The sequence below is a fragment of the Bombyx mori genome, chromosome 9 (assembly GCF_030269925.1).
Source record: "Bombyx mori chromosome 9, ASM3026992v2".
Taxonomy (NCBI): domain Eukaryota; kingdom Metazoa; phylum Arthropoda; class Insecta; order Lepidoptera; family Bombycidae; genus Bombyx; species Bombyx mori.
In genome coordinates, this window is record NC_085115.1 from 1,897,796 (window position 1) to 1,920,492 (window position 22,697).

Here is a 22,697-nt window from a genome sequence, read left to right on the forward strand (position 1 = left end):
TTGCTAGTAGCTAAATAAAACCCTGAAAGCAACATCTATTGCTCAACAGAAACCAGCAATTCATAGCAAATTCATGAATTTTCGTGTCATTAATTTAAACTTTTAAATTTTTGAAATGATAACCTGACAGACTATACTATGTTAATTATACTATGGTTAGTTATTATACTTATATTAGTACTATGTTAATTAAAATATATGCGAACAAAAACTACTCAATATTATGTGACTTTTGGCAGTGGGAACTTTCTTTTTACTAACACTTATGCATGGAATATTCAATGAGATATTTGATGTGGTTTTGAGAAATTGCCTAAGTGTGATTAGGGAGCTATTTTGGCCTATTTCCAGCAGAGGACGTCGGCGCCGCGGCATGGGCAGTCTGAAAAAAAAATTATATAGCTAAAATCCTGGAGATTAAACTATTCGAATTCTTCAAACCCATAGAAGTTTAAGTACATTACAATTGAAGTAGGTTTGAAGTTGAAGAATTTTATAACAACTAAGATAACGTAGAGAGTTTTGAACTGGGTAGATTTTTTTCTCTTAAGCTATACTAGCTAAACTAAGCAAATATCTATACTCAAATAATGTATAGTAGTAGTAGCAGTAGTGAACAACAATAAATGTAGTGTAATGTATCATATTAACAAAAAGCTTATTAGGGATTCCGCTGTAGTTACCTATATCAGGTTGCCTGATAGCTTTTCGACGCTAGTTTGGTTTTGGAAACCTTACAATATTCGAAGTAGGACAAAAAACGACAGTGACATCTTCTCGTTTTATTGAAAACGTCAACGTCAACGTCAAGAAAATTTAGTAATGTTATTGTTGAATTTTCGGATTCGGCACATAACGCGAAGTGTCGCGAAGCGGTTAAAAACGAATAGTTTTTCAATTTACTGAAATATTCTGAAGATTGGATAATTAATGTTAGGTTTATTTTGTGTGCATAATATGTTAATGATAGGCTCATTAAAATTTTTTTAGAAAACTTCGTTAATTTGTTTAAAATGTAAATTGAACTCATTTTAATAAAGTATTCTCGAAGACCAAAGTTCGTGCCGGTATTGCCGTCACTACACTTGTTTCGAAAGATAAGATATTTGAAAGTAAACATTATCCCGTACAAATAGAGTCGAAGTTGTAATAAAAACTGAACTTCAACAAGTAGGAAAACAATACTGACTAACGCGAGAAAATGCTAATTCTTTCGTCACACACTTTATCAATGATTCTTAATCAAAGCAAAGTTAATTACGTTAGTAGATAACAGCTTATTACCCAATTCAACAGTCGTTGGATTTCGTGACGTTAAAAATGACAAGTTTAAGTACAAAAAGTATTGTGTTCCATAAATTAATTCGAAATGTTAATAACTACGCTAAAAGAATGTCTTCACATTTTATTTATTATCCAGATAAAGAAAGGCCAGTAGATGGTGAGTGTGACTTGAGATTTTTATGATATATAGAGCAAACATGTTTTCATTGAACAATTTGAATTGTACTAATTTAAGTTGTAATTTGATTCATTGATCGTATAATTTATTAAATACTTTTATATTTTTGTAATTCTTAGATACGTGCATTGAAGCGCTCATAATCATATCAGTGGGTGGTTAAGAATACACATCAAATAATATCTTGTTCATAAATCAGCATTTTTGCTATTAACTGTCTAAAATCAGTTGAATAATGAGCCTGCCAGCTCTATAGTTAAACACACTTAAAATACGAGATTCTATGTGCTATTCAGGAGAAACGACAAAGATGAATATGATGCAAGCAATAAACAATGCAATGGACATCACATTGAAGAATAATCCAACTGCTGTATTGTTCGGTGAAGATGTCGCATTCGGGGGTGTCTTCAGATGTGCTTTGGGGTTACAGGTAAAAATAATTCTTAACTACAAAATTTGTCAGATAGTTCAGATCAGAGTTTAGTTTTAAAGTTTCTATTTATATTTTTAAAATGTTCAAGTCTGATCTAGTCAAGTTAGTAAGATCTAGGCAAGTTCAAGTCGAGTCCAATGTTAATATTTGAATTTAATGTAAAAAAAAAAAAAAACTGTTTTCTATGGTGGAAAAGTCAGGTGGCCAAATATAAAAATATTAATAAACATTATATTAATTAATTTTATAATTAATTAAATTAATTGCAAAATTAAGATGCACGGACTCTGACAACCACTTCAACCAGATAGGCCCAGGAGTTGATGTCTGATAGGATAAAAAATTTAATAAAATGAAATGCATTTTCAAAAATTGAAACATGGAATATCATTTATGTATTAAAAAGCATACATTTTGGTCTGGTTGCAATATTTCACACACAAAATTGGTGTAGGTTAGAGACTTATTTGCAGAGAATTGCTGGTATTTGTACTGTAGTTATAGTATACAATACAATACAATGAACAAGAATTTTGCAGCAAATTAACATCCAAATATTCAGTCCATTTTTAGTGTGTGTGAAAGTGTCATACAAACAATATCTCAGCTTCTGCAGGAAGTCCTGGAAGTGACCTGGGTAATCTAAGACCATTGCATTATAGTGAGAGAGAGAGAGAGAGAGAGAGGGAGACCATAACACAGCTACCTACATTAAAGTAACCTATTTATTCCAGGAGAAATATGGCAAGGACCGTGTTTTCAATACTCCACTATGTGAACAGGGTATTGCCGGCTTCGGTATAGGTCTAGCCACTGCAGGCGCAACTGCTATTGCTGAAATACAATTTGCTGATTACATATTTCCAGCATTTGATCAGGTAGGTAATTAAATATTGGGTATTATGCACTTTAAGGTTTCGTCATTTGTCTGATTATTTCTGTGATTCCCTGTAAGAATAATTGATACAGATATTTGATGTTCTGAGTGTAGGCACATTTTTAATTCTTGCCACAGATATATTTATATCCAGAATCCAATGCAATGCAAATGCAAAGTTATTGATGGTATTGACTTGATGATTATATGGCTATCAACATGAGATTTTTAAAAATAATTTGAATTTAGGCCATGGACTTTTCAACCTATCTATAATCAACAAGAAAATATTTTTTGGAATTTCTCAATTATATCTTAGCATAATGACAAAATCAACCCAGGGCTTGCACAATTGAATCAAGATATTATGCTGAAAATACTTACAGCAATTTTATATTTATTATTTAGATATTTTTATCTAAACTTTAATCTTTAATTTGATTCTTCATCCTCTACAAGTAACAGACTTTTCATATTTATTTATTTATTTATTTATTTATTTATTTATTTAAGGATTACCGACAGGGTTTACAGTAAGACATAAAATAACATTGACATGTATAGAGCAATTGATAACTGCAACTCTAATTAGAGGCAATCACAGCATGCATTACATTAATATATAAATAGAGATTTAACAATACTATTAATAATAATAAAAAATTAAAAACAAAAGAAAGACAACAAGGGCAGTAATGCCCGAGTACTCAGACCGAGGCTGAGGCTGAGGTTCAACAACAACTTTTTATAATTTTGTTCTTAAATATTGGAAGGGAATCGCCAAATATGTCAAGGTTTTCAACTTTTCTAACAAGATTATTATAAAGGTTAGTTAGACGAGGAGTAGGTGAGTGCTTGCCTAGATTGGTTCTGCTAAAGCGGGTGCTGAAAAGAGCAACGGGGCGACGAGGTAACCTAGATGGCACCTTCAAAGAGAATTTATTGAGGATGAATTGGGAGTCGACAGTACCGCTCATAACTTGATGTAAAAAACATAAGCCTAACATATCGCGGCGATCACTCAATGTTTGCATTTTAAAATATTTAGCCCTATCAACATAAGATTCAACATAATTAGGCGGCCTAAAACGGTACGACATGTGGCGAAGTAACTTTTTTTGAATTCTCTCAATCCTGTTAATATGGGTTTTGTATGTAGGACACCACACAGTGCTGCAGTAATCAAGTTTGCTTCTAACATAACTGTTGTAAAGCAATAGCGTAGTGGAAACCTTCTTAAACTCCTTACCATTCCTAAGTACAAAACCCAGTGATTTGTTCGCGGCATCTATAATTTGGTCAATGTGCTTAGTGAAATTTAGCTTGGTATCAAGCTCCACCCCTAAATCACGAGTCTGAGAAACTTCACTCAAGCATTCCCCTGAAATATGATATTGTGTTGGTATTATATTGCGTTTTAATGTAAATTTTATATGTAGACATTTCGAAATATTCAAATACATTTTATTAATTTGGCACCAATAAACCAATTTATCAATATCTCTCTGTAATAGTTCAGCATCATTCACATCATTTATAACACGCATTATTTTAAGATCGTCAGCAAATAGGTAACAGGTAGAATATTTAAAAAGATTTGTAATTTCGTTGATAAAGATGTTAAAAAATAGTGGACCCAAGATGGAACCCTGAGGTACACCCGAAGAAGCTATGAATGGATTGGAACTGTGCCCGTCAATAACAACCTGTGACGGCCTTTGGTTTAGATACGAAGAACACCATCTAAGCAGAGGAACTTCGATATCAAATTGATGTAGTTTTTCTAGTAAAATGCTGTGGTTAACTTTATCAAAGGCCTTAGAAAAATCAGTATATATTGCGTCAACTTGCCCAGAGTTGTCAATGATGACCGCAACATCATCTACGTATTGAAATAAATTCGTATTTGTGGACCGCTTCGTCATGAAGCCATGCTGAAATGGGGACAGCTGGTTTCTTACATGATTGTAAATATGAGTATAAACTAAACTTTCAAAGACTTTAGCAAATGTACAAAGGATGGAGATGGGCCGATAATTAGTTATTAGATCTTTTTTCCCATTCTTATGTATGGGAACTATTAGGGCTTCCTTCCACTTTTCAGGGAAAATACCTGATAATAATGAATGATTGAATATTAAAAACAAGGGTGTGGAGAGTTGTTCAGCACATTTAACGATAAATTGTGGTGGGATATTGTCTGGCCCCACTCCCTTGGTTAGATCCAGATTTTCCAACTTCCGTCTGACACTGTTAACTTCAATATGAATAGCCCGCATACTACATTTTGTGTCTATCCAGTCAGCATTAATATTGCTGTACACATTGTCATCAGCTTCAAACACAGAAGAGAAATATTTTGCAAATAGATCGCTGATGACATCTACACTGTGACCTTTTACGTCGTTAAGACTCATAGTGGGTGGATAGTTAGAACTAAAATTACGTTTCTTTTTAATGTGCGACCAGAAGTATTTAGGGTTCTTGGATATTAAAATTTCTAAAGAGATTATATAATCGTTATAACATTTACGCATGACCCTTTCACAATCAGCACGCAAGTAATTGAATTCTATTTTGTCTAATGGATTTCTATGTTTTTTGTATTTGGTATGGTATTTGTGTTTTAGCTTTAACATTTTTACTAAGGATGGTGAGAACCAGACAGGGTAATTTTTATATTTAAATGTGGGTGTAAATGGAACATGACTTTTTATAATATTTCTGAGAATCTCATACAATTTGCTAACCATATAATTTACATCACTGCAATCATTAAATTCATTATTCCAATTAATATCACTTAATTCATTGTTAATAATTTCATAATTAGCTTTTCGGAAATTATATTTCGGTTTGATAGTATTCTGACTAGTTTTGTTAATAAATACCGTCGTTGCTATAGATATGTCTAAGGGGGGATGCAATTCATCAATATCTCTTAGTGGGTGAGTACATTCTTTGACTGTAACATTATTGTGAGTATTACTGAGAACAAGATCAAGTATTTTATTTTTACTATTGGGAATGTGATTGTGCTGAACGATATCATTAAGTGCCATAAAGTCTATCAAACTGCTATTCATTGGGCAGGTACCATAATTGTTCGGTGTAGTGTAGGACTCATCATCGTTAAGCTCCCAGTTTATCCCGCTTAGATTAAAATCGCCTAATATAATCGTGCTACAATTTTGGTCAAAACCTACGCTACATTTGTCTAAATAATTATCGAGAGCTGTGACCGTGACGGGGGGTGGCAGGTAGACTGCACACAGATTCAGTAACTGAACATTTGAATTACGACTTTTAATTTTGATCCACACGTCCTCACAGTCACTCTCCCATTCAAACATGCGCCACGCTACAAACTGTTTTTTTACTGCGATAAGAACACTGCCTCCCCTTCTCCTAAAATTATACATAGATGAGCTCTCTCGGTCTCTTCTAAAAACATCATATCTGTTGTCAAATACCTCCAAATCTAAAATATTACCATTGAGCCACGTTTCAGTAAATATTATAATATCATAATTGTTTAGTAACAGTTGTTGTTGAATCTCCACAGTACTCAGTCTAAGACCCCTAACATTTTGATAATAACAAGATAAACTATTTAATGAGATCATATTCGTAAGCTGATAAGCGCGAACTGCAACTTGACAAGAAATCAATTTGTAATTAAACAAAAATATTATTATTTTAGACAAGGTCGGTTAAATAAAATGAAGTTAAGAATCAATCAAAACGATACTAAAAATTAGGTGAATTTAGCACATTCGATGAGTTAAGTATAGAATAAAAAATAAAAATAAAATATTTACAAAATACAATATGCTGAAGTGTAAGTAAACACTTCAACAAAATCGAGCACATTAAGTTACTTAAGCTTTTAACAAAGTCGTTGTTTATTCATTCTAATAGTGATAAAGATTCAACTGATTTAATTAACTTGTATTCTGAAGATTCTGTTTTGCGCATATAGACATTACCGCCTTTGACCCAAACGAACTTATAATTTAGGTCCTTAGCTTTTGCTCTAGCAGCCGCATGAACATTTTTCATAGCAGGTGTCAGGTGCTCGCAGACGTAGATAGGACGTCGCTCGCCCGCTATTCCCAGGTGACTGGAGTTGAGCTTGTCAGCTTTGGAAGTAACCCTCTTGTTGAACGTGATGGTGGCAGCCAGGAACTCGTCGCGTACTCTAGGGCAGCTAAACTTGACGAAGACGGAGCGGGGGCGTTTGTTCTCCTTGCTTAACTTGGATGTCCTCTTGCAGATATGGATGTCAGCTTCATTCAAATTATAATTTATTGTATTAGCAAGTTGCTTTACTGTTGAGTTCAGGTTTTCAGACTTAAATTCGGGTATACACTGTATTTCTATGTTGCTTGATCGTGAGTACTGGTCGATCCTAGACAACCGGGAGCTCAAGTCCATAATTGTGGATTTTAAATCTTGGTTTTCAGATTCCAGGATGGTGATTGTATTCGTTTTGTCACTGAGATCCTTTTTTACCTCTTCATATTTTACCTGTAAGTTACTCAGAGCATCATCAACACGACTCAGACGATTCAATACTTCAGTGCTTTGTAGGTCGAACTGGCGGAGAATGTTTGCTCTAAATTCATCCAACAAGGTGGACACCTCTTCACGGATCATTGAGCGGAAATCATTTAAGCTCGTATGAGTAATAACAGCATCCTTCTTGCGCAGAGTCACATGATGTTCGTAAACGTCAGATTTAGGTCTCTTGACCACGCACAACGGACAGATCCACGATGATTTAACGTCAGCTGAAAGGTCTTTGAATTGTTTTTTTCCAGGTCCATCAATACATCCGTAGTGGTGTGGAATCTTGCATTCACAACATTTCAGTACTTCAGTGGCAGCAGCTCGACTGGAACAGCAACCGTATTTATGCGTAGGAGACATGTTTTATTTTACTTTTTGGTAAAGTGACCTGTATCGCCGGATAACAAGCAGTGCATAAAATCAGTCAAACGTCGCTCAGTAGCGACCTCTTTTGATTGGTGCACTATTCAGCATTCACCCGATAAACGTCAGTAGATGTCGTCTGAGCATAACAATATTTTGGGTTTTGCAACGAATTATTTGATTATTTTGAATATAATTTCTAAAGACGAATATTTTTACTATTACTTTTCTTTTTCGTTTTAAGACGCACTTGAATGCACAACAACACAACACTGAACTGGTTCACGATGACTTCTAATAATTATTTTGACGGGTAATTAGGTTATTAGTTGCAGTTCGCACCCTAAGAGCTCACAAATTTTTTAATTCCGACACATTATGGTGAGATAACACTTGATGATAAAAAGGGACAATAGTCCTGACTATTCATATTGTATTTAATGTAAATAAAGTGGTTATACTATTTTTAAACTAAAAATTAAAACAGAGAAGCACTAGCATATAAAGTTAAATCATTTAATTCATTATCTTAGGGGTTAATTTCAAAAAATACTTTCTTGATGGAGCTTAAACACATGAAAGGCATATGGACGACTTGGTGGCAATAATGGCAATTATGCCAAAGTTCTGTTTTGATTTGTGTGTCGATGAACCATTCAGTTATTTGTAGATTAAAAACGAAGTATCTACATAATATATCACATATTAGTTATTACAGAAAGAGATAATTGAATAAAAAAAAATCATATTTACATACATATACTAATAAGATTATAACAAATTTCTCCATTGAAACACAACAATTTTGAGATTGCTTTAGAATTTTTTTATTTTTTTTCAGATAGTGAACGAAGCTGCCAAAGCGAGGTACAGATCTGGAGGGGAGTACGACAGCGGCGCCCTCACGGTCCGCGCGCCCTGCAGTGCGGTCGGGCACGGCGGACTCTACCACTCCCAGAGTCCGGAGGCCTTCTTTGCACATGTCCCCGGTCTCCGGGTGAGTTAAGATTATCTTATCAAATAAATTGGACATATGAACTAACTGATTATTCTCTTATTTTATTACTCATAATATTCTGCTAGCGGCAGATGACCCGACAGGAAGCAAATGCCTCCGTGGATCCAGGATGACCAATGTAATGGTCCGGATCACACTCATAACAACTCAATAAACATAATATTTTTTGAATTTCCTACTGACGGTATTACAATATATATATATGGATTTATCAAGTTAAAGAGGGTGATTCCACAGTCTGACAGATCGTTTATTTTGTGAAGTAGTTACATTTATTTTTTTAATTCCTCAAACTTACCACCTATTTCTGCGCGTGACCTCCTTCTTGCGTCCCTCTCCTCATTACAGAGGATCGTGACCCCCATTGCATCATTCTCTCTGGTACAATTACCCTCCATTTACTGCGGTCCCTGGCTTCGTGGAGGGCATTGTGGAACTTCTGCGCGTGAAGCAAACATGTTTTCCACTTTTAAGGGTGGGAGGGTCGTTATTCAATGCAATAAGTCGTCGTAGCCTAAAGGATAAGATGTCCGGTGCATTCGTAATTACTGGTAGTAGGACCTCTTGTGAGTACGCGCAGGTAGGTACCACCACCCCGCCTATTTCTGCGGTGGAGCAGTAATGCGTTCCGGTTTTAAGGGGGGGGCAGCCGTTGTACCTATACTGAGACCTTAGAACTTATATCTCAAGGTAGGTGGCCCATTTGCGTCTTAGATATCTATGGGCTCCAGTAACCACCAGTTAACACCAGGTGGGCTGTGAGCTCATCCAAACATCTAAGCAATAAAAATAAATATGAGCTGCGGTAAGCATTGAGCACCAGGTCGGCCGTGAGCTAAGTCACGTTGCAATAAACGAAAACGTGTATTTTCAAGGTGGTGGTGCCTCGCGGGCCCATAGCGGCCAAGGGTCTGCTGCTGGCCTGCATCCGCGAGAGGGACCCCTGCGTGTTCCTGGAACCGAAGATACTGTACCGGTCGGCAGCCGAAGAAGTACCCGTCGAGGATTACACGCTACCGCTGGGAAAGGCGCAGACGTTAAGAGTCGGTCAGTTTCAGTTGTACACAGTTTGCCGCTAGGGGCGCTGTTCAAACTGCATACAAATCTAAGTTAACTTTTACGCTATCGAGAACGTTAAAAAACTCGCACTAAGCACTGGGTTTTATTTAAGTTTACTCTCAACATTATTTATCAACAATCAGTGCCTCTCTTTTCTCGTGTCTCTCTGTCTCCCTCTCGGTTCATTGATTTGGTTGTTTTAGACTGGATGTTAGGAGACCGCTTCCGAAAACGAAGACAGACGATAGTACTAATGATAGTTATCTAGACAAATGTTGTTATTAAATATTTGTGCTGGAGCCACTGCGGTCATCCACAGTGCGTTTCCGGAGGTCTTTTTGCCACGTACCATTCGGCTATGGAATGAGCTCCCCTCCACGGTGTTTCCCGAGCGATATCACATGTCCTTCTTCAAACGAGGCTTGTGGAGAGTATTAAGCGGTAGGCTGCGGCTTGGCTCTGCTCCTGGCATTGCTGAAATGGGTGACGGTAACCACTCACCATAACACTATACACAAGGGCAATACAAAAAATACAAAAATAAACGGGCGAGTTTGCGCCGCGCCACGCCCGGATGTTCGTTGATTGGAGCATCAACTCTTTTTGATTTTGTGTTTCATTGCTGGTTTTTTTTTTAATAAAGTAATGTATTTTTTTATGAAACTATCGTTTCATTTAGCTGCACTAACATGATGGAGCCTAAATAATGCTAATAAAACGTTTAAAAAATATGTTTTTTTTTTAAATAATGATCTATTTTTTTCCGTCTCATCATCAAAGGAGTAATTTTTTTTTATTTATTGCTTAGATGGGTGAACGAGATCACAGCCCACCTGGTGTGAAGTGGTTACTGGAGCCCATAGACATCTACAACGTAAATACGGCACACACCTTGAGATATAAGTTCTAAGGTCTCAAGAATAGTTATAATGGCTGCCGCGCCCTTCAAACCGAAACGCATTACTGATTCACGGCAGAAATAGGCAGGGTGGTGGTACCTACCGGCGCGGTCTCACAAGAGGTCCTACCACCAGTACCATTAGTACTGTTACCCGCTGGGGTTCGGGATAAATAAAATTTCACCAAAGTACAACTTAGAAACTGTATTCAACACTTAAAACACTTTAAAACACTCAACAAACACTTTAAAACTTTAGCTTGTTCCGCTTCGCTTCAGGCGATCCGTTCGCTGTCGCTTCGAGTAGTTCCGATTACTGACTGAGTGCGTGCCATCTCTACAACGCTTTTATAGCCGATACCTCATCCCTAGAATTATCGAGAATATTCCACACCTCTCTAGTAGCAGTTTCCGCTATCTGAAAATAGATGGCGTTGTAATTCTCTAGCATTCTAGATCCTTCGATATTGGTTCGACAATTCGGCGATAGATGGCGTTACTCTTATCGGCGTAACAGTACTATCGTCTGTCTTCCTATTCGGAAGCTGTCTCTTAACGCCCAGTATAAGTGCGATGTTGTCCCGGGCAGGCGCCGCGGCCACGCTGGTGGGCTGGGGCACGCAGGTTCACGTGCTGCTGGAGGTAGCAGACATGGCGCGGGACAAGCTCGGCGTCAGCTGTGACGTCATCGATCTGCAGTCGATCCTGCCCTGGGACGAGGAGACCGTGTGCAATGTGAGTACTCTCGCCAAACTTGTCGCTGCGATTTGTTTATCGGAGACGTTGTAACTGTAGTGAGACCTTAGAACTCATGTCTCGAGGCGGGTGGTGCAATTTACGTTGTAGATGTCTATGGGCTCCGGCGACCACTTAACACCAGGTGGGCTGTGAGATCGTTATAAAAATATTAGAAAAAACTACTTTAAAAATCCTATTTCTTCAAGCATTTTTCCCTATTGTCACAAAATATTTACCAATTTAATAACTTAGCGGTTGGTTAACTTATCTTGTGTGTGAAAAAGATATCGATTATTTTAGGAATTCCCGCCTCACGCTACAACGATTACAAAATTGCAGCAAAATACCAATAGTTCGTTGTTCACTCAATCCCAAAATGTTAAGTTATTTACTGGTGGTAGGACATCTTGTGAGTCCACACGGGTAGGTACCACCACTCCGCCTATTTCTGAAGTGAAGCAGTAATGGGTTTCGATTTGAAGGGTGTGGTAGCCGTTTTAACTATACTGAGACCTTATAATCCTTGTCTTAAGGTGAGTTACATTGTAGATGTCTATGGGCTCCGGTGACCACTTAACATCAGGTGGGCCGTGACCTCGTCGGCCTACCTGAGTAATAAAACAATAAAATTAAAGTTCGTTGCTTAATTGATCCCAACAAGTTAAGTTCTTCGTCCATTGTCTCCTTCCTTGTTTCAGTCCGTGAAGAAAACTGGGCGGTGCTTGATATCCCACGAGGCCCCGCTCACGTCGGGGTTCGGCGCCGAGCTCGCCGCCACCGTGCAGGTCAGCCACACCCCCCATATCTATATACAGGGTGTCCCAGAAAGAATGGATAACCCTGAAATACCTCATAGTAGAGCTATTGGGGAATTAAAATAAAAAAGGGATATATAGTCTTAATTAAACTTAATTTCATTACTGTCCTTGAACTTCGTTTAGTGGGCGGTGCAATGTATGGAGAGTGGCCCATATCTTTTGAGTTAACTGTTACGCTATCGAGAACGTTAAAAGACTCGCACTAAGCACACAGACCGGACCTCGTGATTTCTTCGTGATAGTTAAGGACATTTGAGGCCTATGAAATCAAAGGCAGCTAAATGCCTTAATGTCGTACAATGGATTAACAATGGCGCTATCTTGTTTAGTTAGTTGGACACGCTTTAGTGTTTTCATACATATGAGTCGACTATTATCAAAGGCGGCAATCTGACTTTTGGACAATGATTGGTAAATCAGAAAAACGAATTATTGACTTTGTATTCCATTGGCAGTCACAAAACTTTTCGGAACGACATCTTAGATAAATAACAGGTTAACTATTAACCTTTATTTAGTGAAGGTTTTGAACCGTATTCTTTGAAGGAGACGATTATATTCAAATAAATCTGTATTGACATATCAATAAATTTTTTTTGTCCAAATGTACAGATTGCCGCCTTTGATAATAGACGACTCATATAACAAATGCAGCAAAATCTCTAACAAATTCAGCACAAAAATTTTATTTTTGCTCTGTACTAAGTACCTACTAATAAACGAAGTTTCATCATTTAAAATTCAGATAATTAGTAATATTCTCATTCTTTATAAATCTGTTTTAAAATAAAGAATATCGCAGCTATCCGAACAAAGTTATTTCAGTTTCTCAAACCGACAGTGTTGCTAACACTGGCCCTAGTAAGAGCAGTACTTCGATGGATCGGGAGGACCCCTAATGACGTGCTTAGGGCCGATTTTTGTAGTTTACCTGAATATTTGACAGACTTGGATTTAGCTGCCTTTGACTTTATAGGCCTCATTTATTCTAATTTTGAACAGGAGGAATGTTTTCTGCACTTGGAGGCGCCGATAGCTCGAGTGACCGGCTGGGACGCGCCCTTCCCGCATGTCTTCGAACCTTTCTACTTACCGGACAAGTGGCGCTGCTACCAAGCCTTGATACAACTTATTAACTATTGAAAACTGTACACTATTATATAAGTAAAGTTTTATTTTTGGGATTTATTAATATATTTTTTTATTTTGAAAATTAGTTTTATTTAATTTCATCTTCTGCTTCGGTGTCAACTCGACTTTGACGTCTGTCCGGCTGAGTTTTAAGATGGCCGCGCGTTTGTGTCATTGCACTTTAAAGTATTGTGTGCCTTCAAAAATAAAGTATTAGGCTTAACGTTTTACAATCAGTGTCCTTCCTGGACGTAGGTAGACCAAACTAGACGACCTTGTCAGAAAAAGGATGACGTGTACAATAATTTAATTGTATATTAAAGCTGCGTACGCACCGGCGGTAGGGGGTATTAGAAACGCGCATGTGTAGAAAGCACGACCCTACCTATTTCTGCCGCGAACCAATCATGTGTGCCGGAGTGGGGCAACCATTGAACAATAGAATTAAGATTCGACCTCGTCTCAAAGTGCGCACTGGCGTGCACGTCTAGGGGTTCCGGCAACCCCTAACTTCCTGATGGGTCGTGAGTTCATTAACTCATCTAGGGGCATAAAAACGAAGATATTGTCAGAGTTCTATTAACCACTTGATATCGGCAGACCCTAACTTTCTATATAAAAAGTCCACATATCTATACATATTATGATTATGTGGAAGTATTTAACTCTGTAAGTTACAATACTTATCATATGGACAACTATTGGTTATTTGAGCTGCCTCCCCCTGCCGTTGATCAAAGTTGAAGTGGTGATGCATCAATGAAACTAGCTTACATCTATTTGTAGCAATTTATTTAAAAAAATGAAAATCATTCCATAAAAATTAACTCTAAGACAAACGTTAGTAGAAAATACATGTCAATTTACCAAATAAGTGAATGTTAAATTTTAACTACACAAAATATAGTAGATTTTAAACTATTATGCAGTCAAGGTGAAAACATCTTAAGTCAATTGTTGAATTACATTTTTCAAAGTAATCAAATCTTGTCCTTTATGAGCTGTGCATATTGTGTTAAAAGCTTGTGTTTATATTGACTGGTAGGCTTTATTTAATTTAAAAAAAAACATTTATAAGAGCTTACTTGAATGAACAGTTCTCAGAACATTCCAGACAATAGTAGACCTTATAACATTGTGCCTTCACGACTGATTTTCTTTATTTACTAAAGCTTAAAACTATCTAAAACTACACATTAAACAAAACATTAGTAAATTGAATAACAAATCATAGGTATTAAAACTAAAACAGGCTATTCAATTAGAACCCGTGACATATTTACAGTACATGAGCAAATGTTTGCATCATTCAATTTTACGCTGAGGCCTATATTATTGTTCTATATTTCAGATCAATTTTGCCAAACATATCTGACCAAATTTTTAGATTTGAAACGTCTTGAATGTTGGCTATTACTAGGTAGATAGTACTTAAAAAACAAATTAAAAGTGAAGTCTTTTTAAAAGTTGTATTTTCAGTAATACCATTTTAGAGCTTGGCTGATTTAATTTAAACTTCTGGCATTTTCAAACACTATTTTTACATCTAGTTTTAAAAATATACTTAGAAAAAAATATTATAACAAATCAGGTTTGCTTTATGAAATAAATTATTATATTATAAAAACCCTTCAAAAATCAATTTTGTTCAAAGCAGGGAATCAAGGTGAGTATAAATATTGTTATGACCAGAATAAATAAAATTATTAATTCTTTAAGTCTTAAATTGTAAACTCGCCCCATTATGACAAAAATTCTATTTAAATAAGTTCATCATATTACTTTACTCATCCCATGAGCGTTGAGGACGGGACATTTTCAAATATGGTCCGATAGATGGAGAATTTGGGAACCTCTGCATGTAGCGCTCTAAACGCAAGTATTTAACAGTGATAAGTCTACCCTCGTACCACCAACCGTGAAGGCTGCGGTACACGACGCCCGCGTCTGACGGATTCGCACATTTCACATATACACAGCACGAGCTCCTCTCTATCTCAATATGTAAGATGTTGCATCTGTCACCACATTTCTCGAGAATTACATCCTGAATGATTGTCCTTAGATTTGGGTTTGCATCATTTTTATCAAACATGTGGCGTATTTTAAGGCATGGAGTTGGTGATACAGTTAGGTTATTAACAGAGCCTTCTTGAGTTTCAAATGCTTGTCCTTGCCATGCTGCACTCCTTTTAGGACTGTTACTTGATATCCATCTCCAAACCCTGGAGTCTTCTCCATCAACAGATTGAACCTCCATTCTCACTCTGCTTTCATTTCTTTGTATGAATTTGACAGCAGCATCCCAAACAGATGCTAGTTTTTCCCTGTTCTCCGGTGATATCAGTGTATCTCGAACATGATCTACAGATATATAAGGTTCACCACTATCTACAGTTTCCTGAGAAATTACATCAATAATCTGTCCAACAAGCGAATAGATTTCATCATTTTTACGTTTTCTATAGTTCAAATAAAATTTGTAAAAGGCTTGAGCAGCAACAGCTAATAATGTGATGAAAGCTACAATAATGATGGTCGATCCAGCTGAATAAATTGTGTTCACCAATAAACAAGTGAGTGGTGTGGATGGATCAGTTAATGTGATTGCAACGCTACCTTTAGTTCTTTGCTGTACAATCAAATCAGTGTTGGATATTGGAGAGAAATCTGCATCTTTTGTATAAAGATTTTTTAATTGCACAACATTAAGACCCCACCTGGGATTGTTAATTAGCAGCACCTGCAAGTTATTCAGATCTGTGCGACACTGGCTTACATCAGTCGAGTCTGCTTTAGACCTGGCAATATCCAAAATTTCTCGCTCAGTCAAATAAGGCATAGCTCCTGGCTGACCACATTTGTATGATGCTATTCGTGTTGTCAACTCTGGATGAATTACCTTCAAAAGGTCTTTAGCATAGCTGACTTGTTCCTTAGGCACACAATTGATACCAGGCCTGTTACCAGGTATATTCAAATGACAAATAGGTATAACACTGTTCTGATCATCCACAACGGATGTTATGTCATTCTTTTTTACCATGTACATAAAAAATAAGCAAAAAAAAAAAAGAGCCACAAGACCAACCAGAGCCAGAGATACGAGGTTATTTTTCAAAAATTTCTTTTCATTTACCATTTTATAATCGACTATATCAGATCTGGCCATTCCAGTTATATAAGACCGACGAGGTATCATTGTGCTTCCATTGGTTGTGTCTCGGTCAAGAAAAGGCGATTGTTTCGGTGGCTCAGCCTTTAGCGAAGACAGGCGGCGGGTGAAGTTACTTAAATATGGAGATTCCACCTCATCAACAGTAGACGTTGAAGGCTGGTATGTACTTGTCACAGGTTTATAAGTACTGCTAGAAAATCGAGAGGTATAGTTTCCAATAGATGGTCTATCACCAAGTGTAGATGTGAGACCCAGTCTTGATCTTATGGAATTCAAATGATCTGAAGATGACATAGGTGAGGTGTAGTTGGTGCTTGGCAGAGAAGGGCGAGAAAACAAAGGTGACTTTGGACTTGTCGAGGTATCATTAGTTGGTAAAGTACTTGATATGTAATCACTGGACCGTGAGTTGCTGCGAAATGGTGTAGATGTTTTTTTGTCAACATCAACATCACTATCAGAGCCAGTTTCATAATCATCCTGGTCATTACCGACAAAGGTGCGTGTCACTTGCCGCTTGGTTATCGTTTCAACCTCCTCGTGTCGTATCACAGACTTCTCGTCCTCAGATTCAGAGCCCTTATCCGAATCACGCCTGGCTGGTGAGCTTTTCTTGGAGGGCGTTCTTCTCGTTTTGCTGACAGACGGTGGCAACATGCTACCACCAGTTGTCGCTCGACGCCCGCGTTTGTCTTTGATCTTATTCACGTTGTCTAAGTCAGACTCCTCACCGCTAGAGTACCGCGCCAAAGACCGCCTATTCTCCGCCTTGTTGTCACTTGCTAGAGGTCTACCTTTGTTATCCAAGACCATCTTCAGTTTCTTCACCAGAAGTTTCCGCGTGGAAGCCGTAATCGGCATAACTGGAAATCCATGCTCTGCCAATTTTGTTCGTAACTCGGCGTCTGACATTGACTCGACTTGATCGGCCATCGTGAAGTCTGAAAACACAACTATTGTTATTATTTTGGTGAAAACTCACTAAATCACTAAGCAACATTTTAAAATAAATACCATTAACCTTATTTTAGATGTTTGCTATGAAGAATTACGTCAAATTTATATTAGAATTCACCGGCGCGTCATCTCTCACGAACCCCGCGAAAGAACATCGTTATTTAATGTTGCCATTTGCTAAAACAAATTTAACATAAAAGGGTGGTACCAGGCGCTTGAGTGAATTTTTCTCAATCTTCACCCAATTTCTACTAAAAAAATAAAAAAAAAACTAATTCTGCTTGTTCTCAAGTGCTTCTTTTAATCGAGCTACTGCTTCTACTTGGCTATAGCTCATCCGAAACAACAATATCTTCATCCAATTCCATATATGATAATAAATATTCTTACCACCTAGTTCCTATCATAAGTGCTGGTAGGTACAGCTCTCTTGCCTATCTCTCACCTCGCAACTTAAATTACTGACTCTAAGAGTTCATATCTCATCACCTGCATTGCTGTTAATATGTTTGCCTAGAATTCGAAATATAGTACAAATTAATTACTGTAATAGCACTATGGGCTTGTATTTAGGTAATACTTGATCGTTCTCTGGGAAAAAATGTAGTAGGGCTTCTAGGCTAACACTATGAAAAAAATGTGTTTAAACCTACCCATGGCTTAAACCACACAATAATTCATGTGTTGTTTATAAAGCCTTTTTTTGGTTCTGACAGATTATAGTTGTAGAATGCCAACTTTACTGATGTTTTTGAATAGTGCATTTTGTGTAAAATTAAGCAATTATACAAATAAAAAAGTATGGAATTTATAGTAGTAAAATAAATATTATTCACGAGAATACGAGGGAAAATTTTGTAAATATATTTTTTAAATTATTTTAAATATATATTTTTAAATATTTCATCCCATAATATCTCATCTTATTTAATTTGATATCATCTTAGTTGATTAATATCTCAAATTAATCATCTTGATTTAATTTCATCGTTTTTCATAAAAATAAGAATATAAATTAAAATAAGACATGCCTTAAAGGTCTTAGTTACCAGGTCATAAAATCCCTTTAAAAAAATTAGCAATTTTTGGTGGAAACGCTAGGAGTGAAGTTGTGTGATTTGTTTTATTTTATCGTTTTTTTTCTTTATTTTTTATCGCTTAGATGGGTGGATGAGCTCACAGCCCACCTGGTCTTAAGTGGTTACTGGAGCCCATAGACATCCACAACGTAAATGCGCCACCCACCTTGAGATATAAGTTCTAAGATCTCAGTATAGTTATAACGGCTGCCCCATCTTTCAAACCGAAACGCATTACTGCTTCACAGCAGAAATAGACAGGCCGGTGGTACCCACCCGCGCGGACTCCGAAGAGGTCCTACCACCAGTATCTATTTGTTGTTTCTTCAGGTTTAAATGTGTAATAACGGTGGTTTATTAACTTTTTAATATCTGTGAAAGTGCACAAATGTGGGAAAATGCAACAAAGCCGCTGAACGTAACTTCTCGAGATCCTCCAAAAAGTCCACTGACAAAGTCTCAGTAAATGACCACCATTATATTGAGATTATATTTTGTAAATTTAAATTCGTTTTAAACGATTAGTTTCCTTTGTTTTTTTTAATTCATAAACTGTAAATAATTAAAACCGTGAATTAAAAAAAAAATTAGTACTTGACGCTGGCTAATGCACAAACCGTGCCGGCGACAAAAAATAAGGAAGAAGGTAGAGGGTAGAGGTAAGGAAAGGAGAACCGTCTCATATGAAACAAAGCCGCTGGACGTAACTTCTCGGGATCCTCCAAAAAGTCCACTGACAAAGTCTCAGTAAATGACCACCATTTTACTGAGATTATATTTCATCCCATATCATCTCATCTCATTTCATTTAATTTCATCCCAGTTGATCGATGTCTCAAATTAATCATCTTCATTTCATTTCACTTCATATTATCATTTTGCATAAAAGTATCCCATATTATATCATCTCATTTCATTTCAATTCATATCATGTCATGTTTCATATTATTAATCAACTTCATTTCATTTCATAGTATCATATTTCATAAAAAAAAAACATATATATAAAAGATTAGGCTGTACGACACCTTTGCCTTTCTATTTGGAAAAATAAAACTACTACTACTACCGTCTCATATGGGAGAAGCTTGAAAAAGTGTCCCACTTTCACAATGAAGTAGGAAACCTATGGAAATGAAACGTCAACCAAAATTTCGTCCCAGTGTGACGTCATCTGGCCACAAAACATGGCGGCTTTAGTGCTGTACAAAAGATTTCAATGTTATCAGGTTTTATCGATAAACGTTCTTGGCTCATTTTATTTTAAGTATTGTTGAGTATTATTTATTTGTAGAATTTATACTTTAATGGGAAGTAAGTAGGTATATTGTTATGTGCAAATATGATATGATTTAGATGAGTGAAATCTAAGACAAGTTCGTCCTTCGAATTTGCCAAGTAAACGATATGATGATTTTTAAAAGTTGCTACACTGATTTTATAAAGTTGTCGTTTGTCGCAAAACATAAAGATATGGCGTAGTTCAAAGCCATCAGCCCATTTCTAGCATGCTAAATGTTATCGTATTTTGAGTACGTGTTTTTCTTAGACTATTACAATCTATTTTAATTGTTTTGCTGACTCTAAAGTCCGTAACATACTACCGCAGCGCACCCCAAGGAAGGTGCGCCGCACCATTTGAATCACTTTCGCTTGAGAGTGATTCAAATTTTAAACTTATCAAGGGACCGCGTGAAAAAAAAAACACCTACAGAACATTTATTCGTTAATAAAATTACAAACGTCATTCCTTGTGACTTCCTCTCTAAATTAACTTAATTATTAAATATTTAACGAGTTGACAATAGTGTTTTACTCACTGCGGAATAAAACTATTTTATTTAAATAGTTCCGAAGAGATTTTGTCGGTAGCCTTTTTCCTGAAATATCTAAACAGAATGTCTAAATATGTTTTGATGACATATTTTAAAGAGGTGTTTATGATTAGTGTCATGATCAATAGATTCCGACCGGAAAATGGTCCGATCCGATTTTTCGGATGAGGGCTCCATAATGAATTTAAATATATATAGATAATAGTTTTGGGGCATCGACTTTCTTGAGATCCTATAAAATATGTTTTAATTATTATTTTTGTATGTTTTAAGCATGATAAAATAAGAAATTTTATATAAGCAATCATATTAAATCGATATCAAAGTCAATAAATAATGTACAACCCAAAACAGACGGCCGAACTGACGTGACAATGACATTTGGCGCGCTAAACATGGCGGATTTTCGGCCTCATTAGACGGAGACGGAGACATTTACGTATATTCATGTTTCATTTTATGTACGCACTGAAATACTGTTATATTGTTTTCCTGCGAGTTAAAGTGCTGAGTAAGAACGAGATAGATATATGTTTATTTATGTGCCTTCAAAATGGGTGCTATTTATATAAGCAATTGTACGTATAGAACAATATGTCGTGTCCCTACTATATAGGTCTATGCACTTTCAGCATTAAATAACACTTCAAAAATCCTCCAGAATGGCGCTATCATAGGCACAGACTAGAGTAGTTAGTGACAGTGTAATATACAAGACCTCACATGTTTACGTAGTCCAAACTAATTTCGTCAATATAACCTAAAATTATTGTTCTGGTAAAATGTGGAGACATCGATTGCATTCTCTTAACAGCTTTAAATAATATATATATGATTTTGTAGTGCTTACAGTTCTTTCGTTCTTTTTTTATTTCTCTATCATATTCTAATAACTTTCAGCGCCTTTTTTAAAATTTACCCGGTTGCTACTGTAGCGCCATCCTTATTTAGCAGATTTTAGCGGACACTTTTTACACACAGAGACAGGTCTCCTTGCCTCTACCCTCCATACTCCATAGGAAGAACGAAGGGACGCTGTTCCAACTCCATAGGTACAAATTTCAGTTACCTACTAACTTTTACGCGATCGAGAAGTTAAAAAGCTCGCACTAAGCTCACAGATATCCGAATGGTGTACGAGTATTCGAAAACTTTTTGATAATGTAGTTAAGTAAATAGTAAGAAATTTATTAACATCAATCATTTTAGAAAGTAGGATACATGAGTTGAAAAATAATCATATACAAATTTTGTTTGGTATTTTATTTTAACATACATTTGTAGATAGACTGTAGGACAATAAAACTAGGTAGTAAAATAAATTATTCCAATTCCTACAATCTCGTTTTTGCAGGCCAGCCGTCGGAGCTCCGTAGCTCCTGAGGAACGTCGACTTACAGGATCTGGGTTTCGAATCGATCTGAAAACACTTGAAGTCAGCGTCGGAATGATATTTCGATAAAGCTATGGGTCATGATAATCGCCTTATCGTTTCCGCCGCTGACTACTCCCCGAATCACCGTCGACGCTCTAGACACGTCCTTACGGATCCATCAGATCCAATAACCCTTGCATTAGACGCCTTCAGTTTTATCCTAGGAGCAGAGTTAGGGACCCTGGTAACCATACTCGTCGAACTCGGCAAAGAGTTGCAACCTAACCTAAACATCACCCCGCTGAGTTTCTCGCCGGATTTTCTCAGCGGGTCGCGATTCCGATCCGGTGGTAGATTCTGCAGAGAACTACTGTTGCTAAGGCTAGTGTTAGCAAATTAGCAACAGGTTGAGCCCGTTAGCTCACCAAATCGAGTTCCGATTGCGATATTCCGAACTCAATGCGTTCGAATATTGAAATAGCCTCTTAGGCTACCAGCGAATAATTTTTTTGCAGATCCAAAAATATTTTGAAACCATATCGACGCTTGAAAGGCAAACGTGACTAAGCGACAATAACTACTTTGTACATAAATGATAGGCAATAACCATATTCGATGCGCAAAAAAATATATTTCTAGGTCTATTAAAATCATTTCAATCCTACAGCTACCAGCTAGATTCTACTACAGTTAGTTTCGTTAAAATAATAATTTTTTTCAGGTATTTCAACTTTAAATTAGTCTACTGTAAAGTTCACGCATTGTCGCTTAGTCACGTTTGCCTTTCAAGCGTCGATATGAATATAGCAGTTTTAAACAGAGTGAAGCGTGCTGGGTTGAAAAATTTAATATTTTTCGTGACTTGTGTAGTTAACAATAATGCAGTTTTTAAAATCTCAAC

At 36.6% G+C, this 22,697-nt stretch overlaps 2 protein-coding genes across 5 annotated transcripts in view; one reads left to right on the top strand and one right to left on the bottom strand.

The window, feature by feature from the left end:
- The first annotated feature begins 784 nt into the window (after positions 1-784).
- Positions 785-22,697, top strand: part of LOC101739671 (2-oxoisovalerate dehydrogenase subunit beta, mitochondrial) — a 204,519-nt gene continuing 182,606 nt past the window's right edge. Inside the window, exons 1-8 of one of the 2 annotated variants that reach the window (XM_004922868.3) lie at positions 785-1,441; positions 1,759-1,895; positions 2,633-2,776; positions 8,552-8,707; positions 9,604-9,775; positions 11,275-11,420; positions 12,122-12,208; positions 13,244-13,454. In XM_004922868.3, coding sequence (XP_004922925.1) covers positions 1,321-1,441; positions 1,759-1,895; positions 2,633-2,776; positions 8,552-8,707; positions 9,604-9,775; positions 11,275-11,420; positions 12,122-12,208; positions 13,244-13,384 — 1,104 coding nt within the window. In that variant the 5' untranslated portion in view covers positions 785-1,320 and the 3' untranslated portion in view covers positions 13,385-13,454. Of the gene's footprint in view, positions 1,442-1,758; positions 1,896-2,632; positions 2,777-8,551; positions 8,708-9,603; positions 9,776-11,274; positions 11,833-12,121; positions 12,209-13,243; positions 13,455-22,697 lie in introns of those variants that run through there. The other variant, XR_009973783.1, reaches the window with a different exon arrangement.
- LOC101739908 (inner nuclear membrane protein Man1) lies at positions 14,148-17,709 on the bottom strand. 3 transcript variants are annotated; one of them, XM_004922870.4, is made up of 2 exons: positions 17,572-17,709; positions 14,148-17,491 (listed from the first exon to the last, which is right to left on the bottom strand). In XM_004922870.4, the coding sequence occupies exon 2, from the start codon at positions 17,481-17,483 to the stop codon at positions 15,156-15,158; it is 2,328 nt and encodes a 775-aa protein (XP_004922927.1). In that variant the 5' UTR covers positions 17,484-17,491; positions 17,572-17,709; the 3' UTR covers positions 14,148-15,155. The 3 variants fall into 3 exon arrangements, with proteins under 3 accessions (XP_004922927.1, XP_021208957.1, XP_062525992.1); XM_021353282.2 differs by having other exon boundaries at positions 17,565-17,687; XM_062670008.1 differs by having other exon boundaries at positions 14,148-17,503; positions 17,565-17,658.

Coding starts and splice junctions, on each gene's coding strand:
- LOC101739908 (XM_004922870.4), bottom strand. CDS start 17,483: ATGGCCGATCAAGTCGAGTCAATGTCAGACGCCGAGTTACGAACAAAA.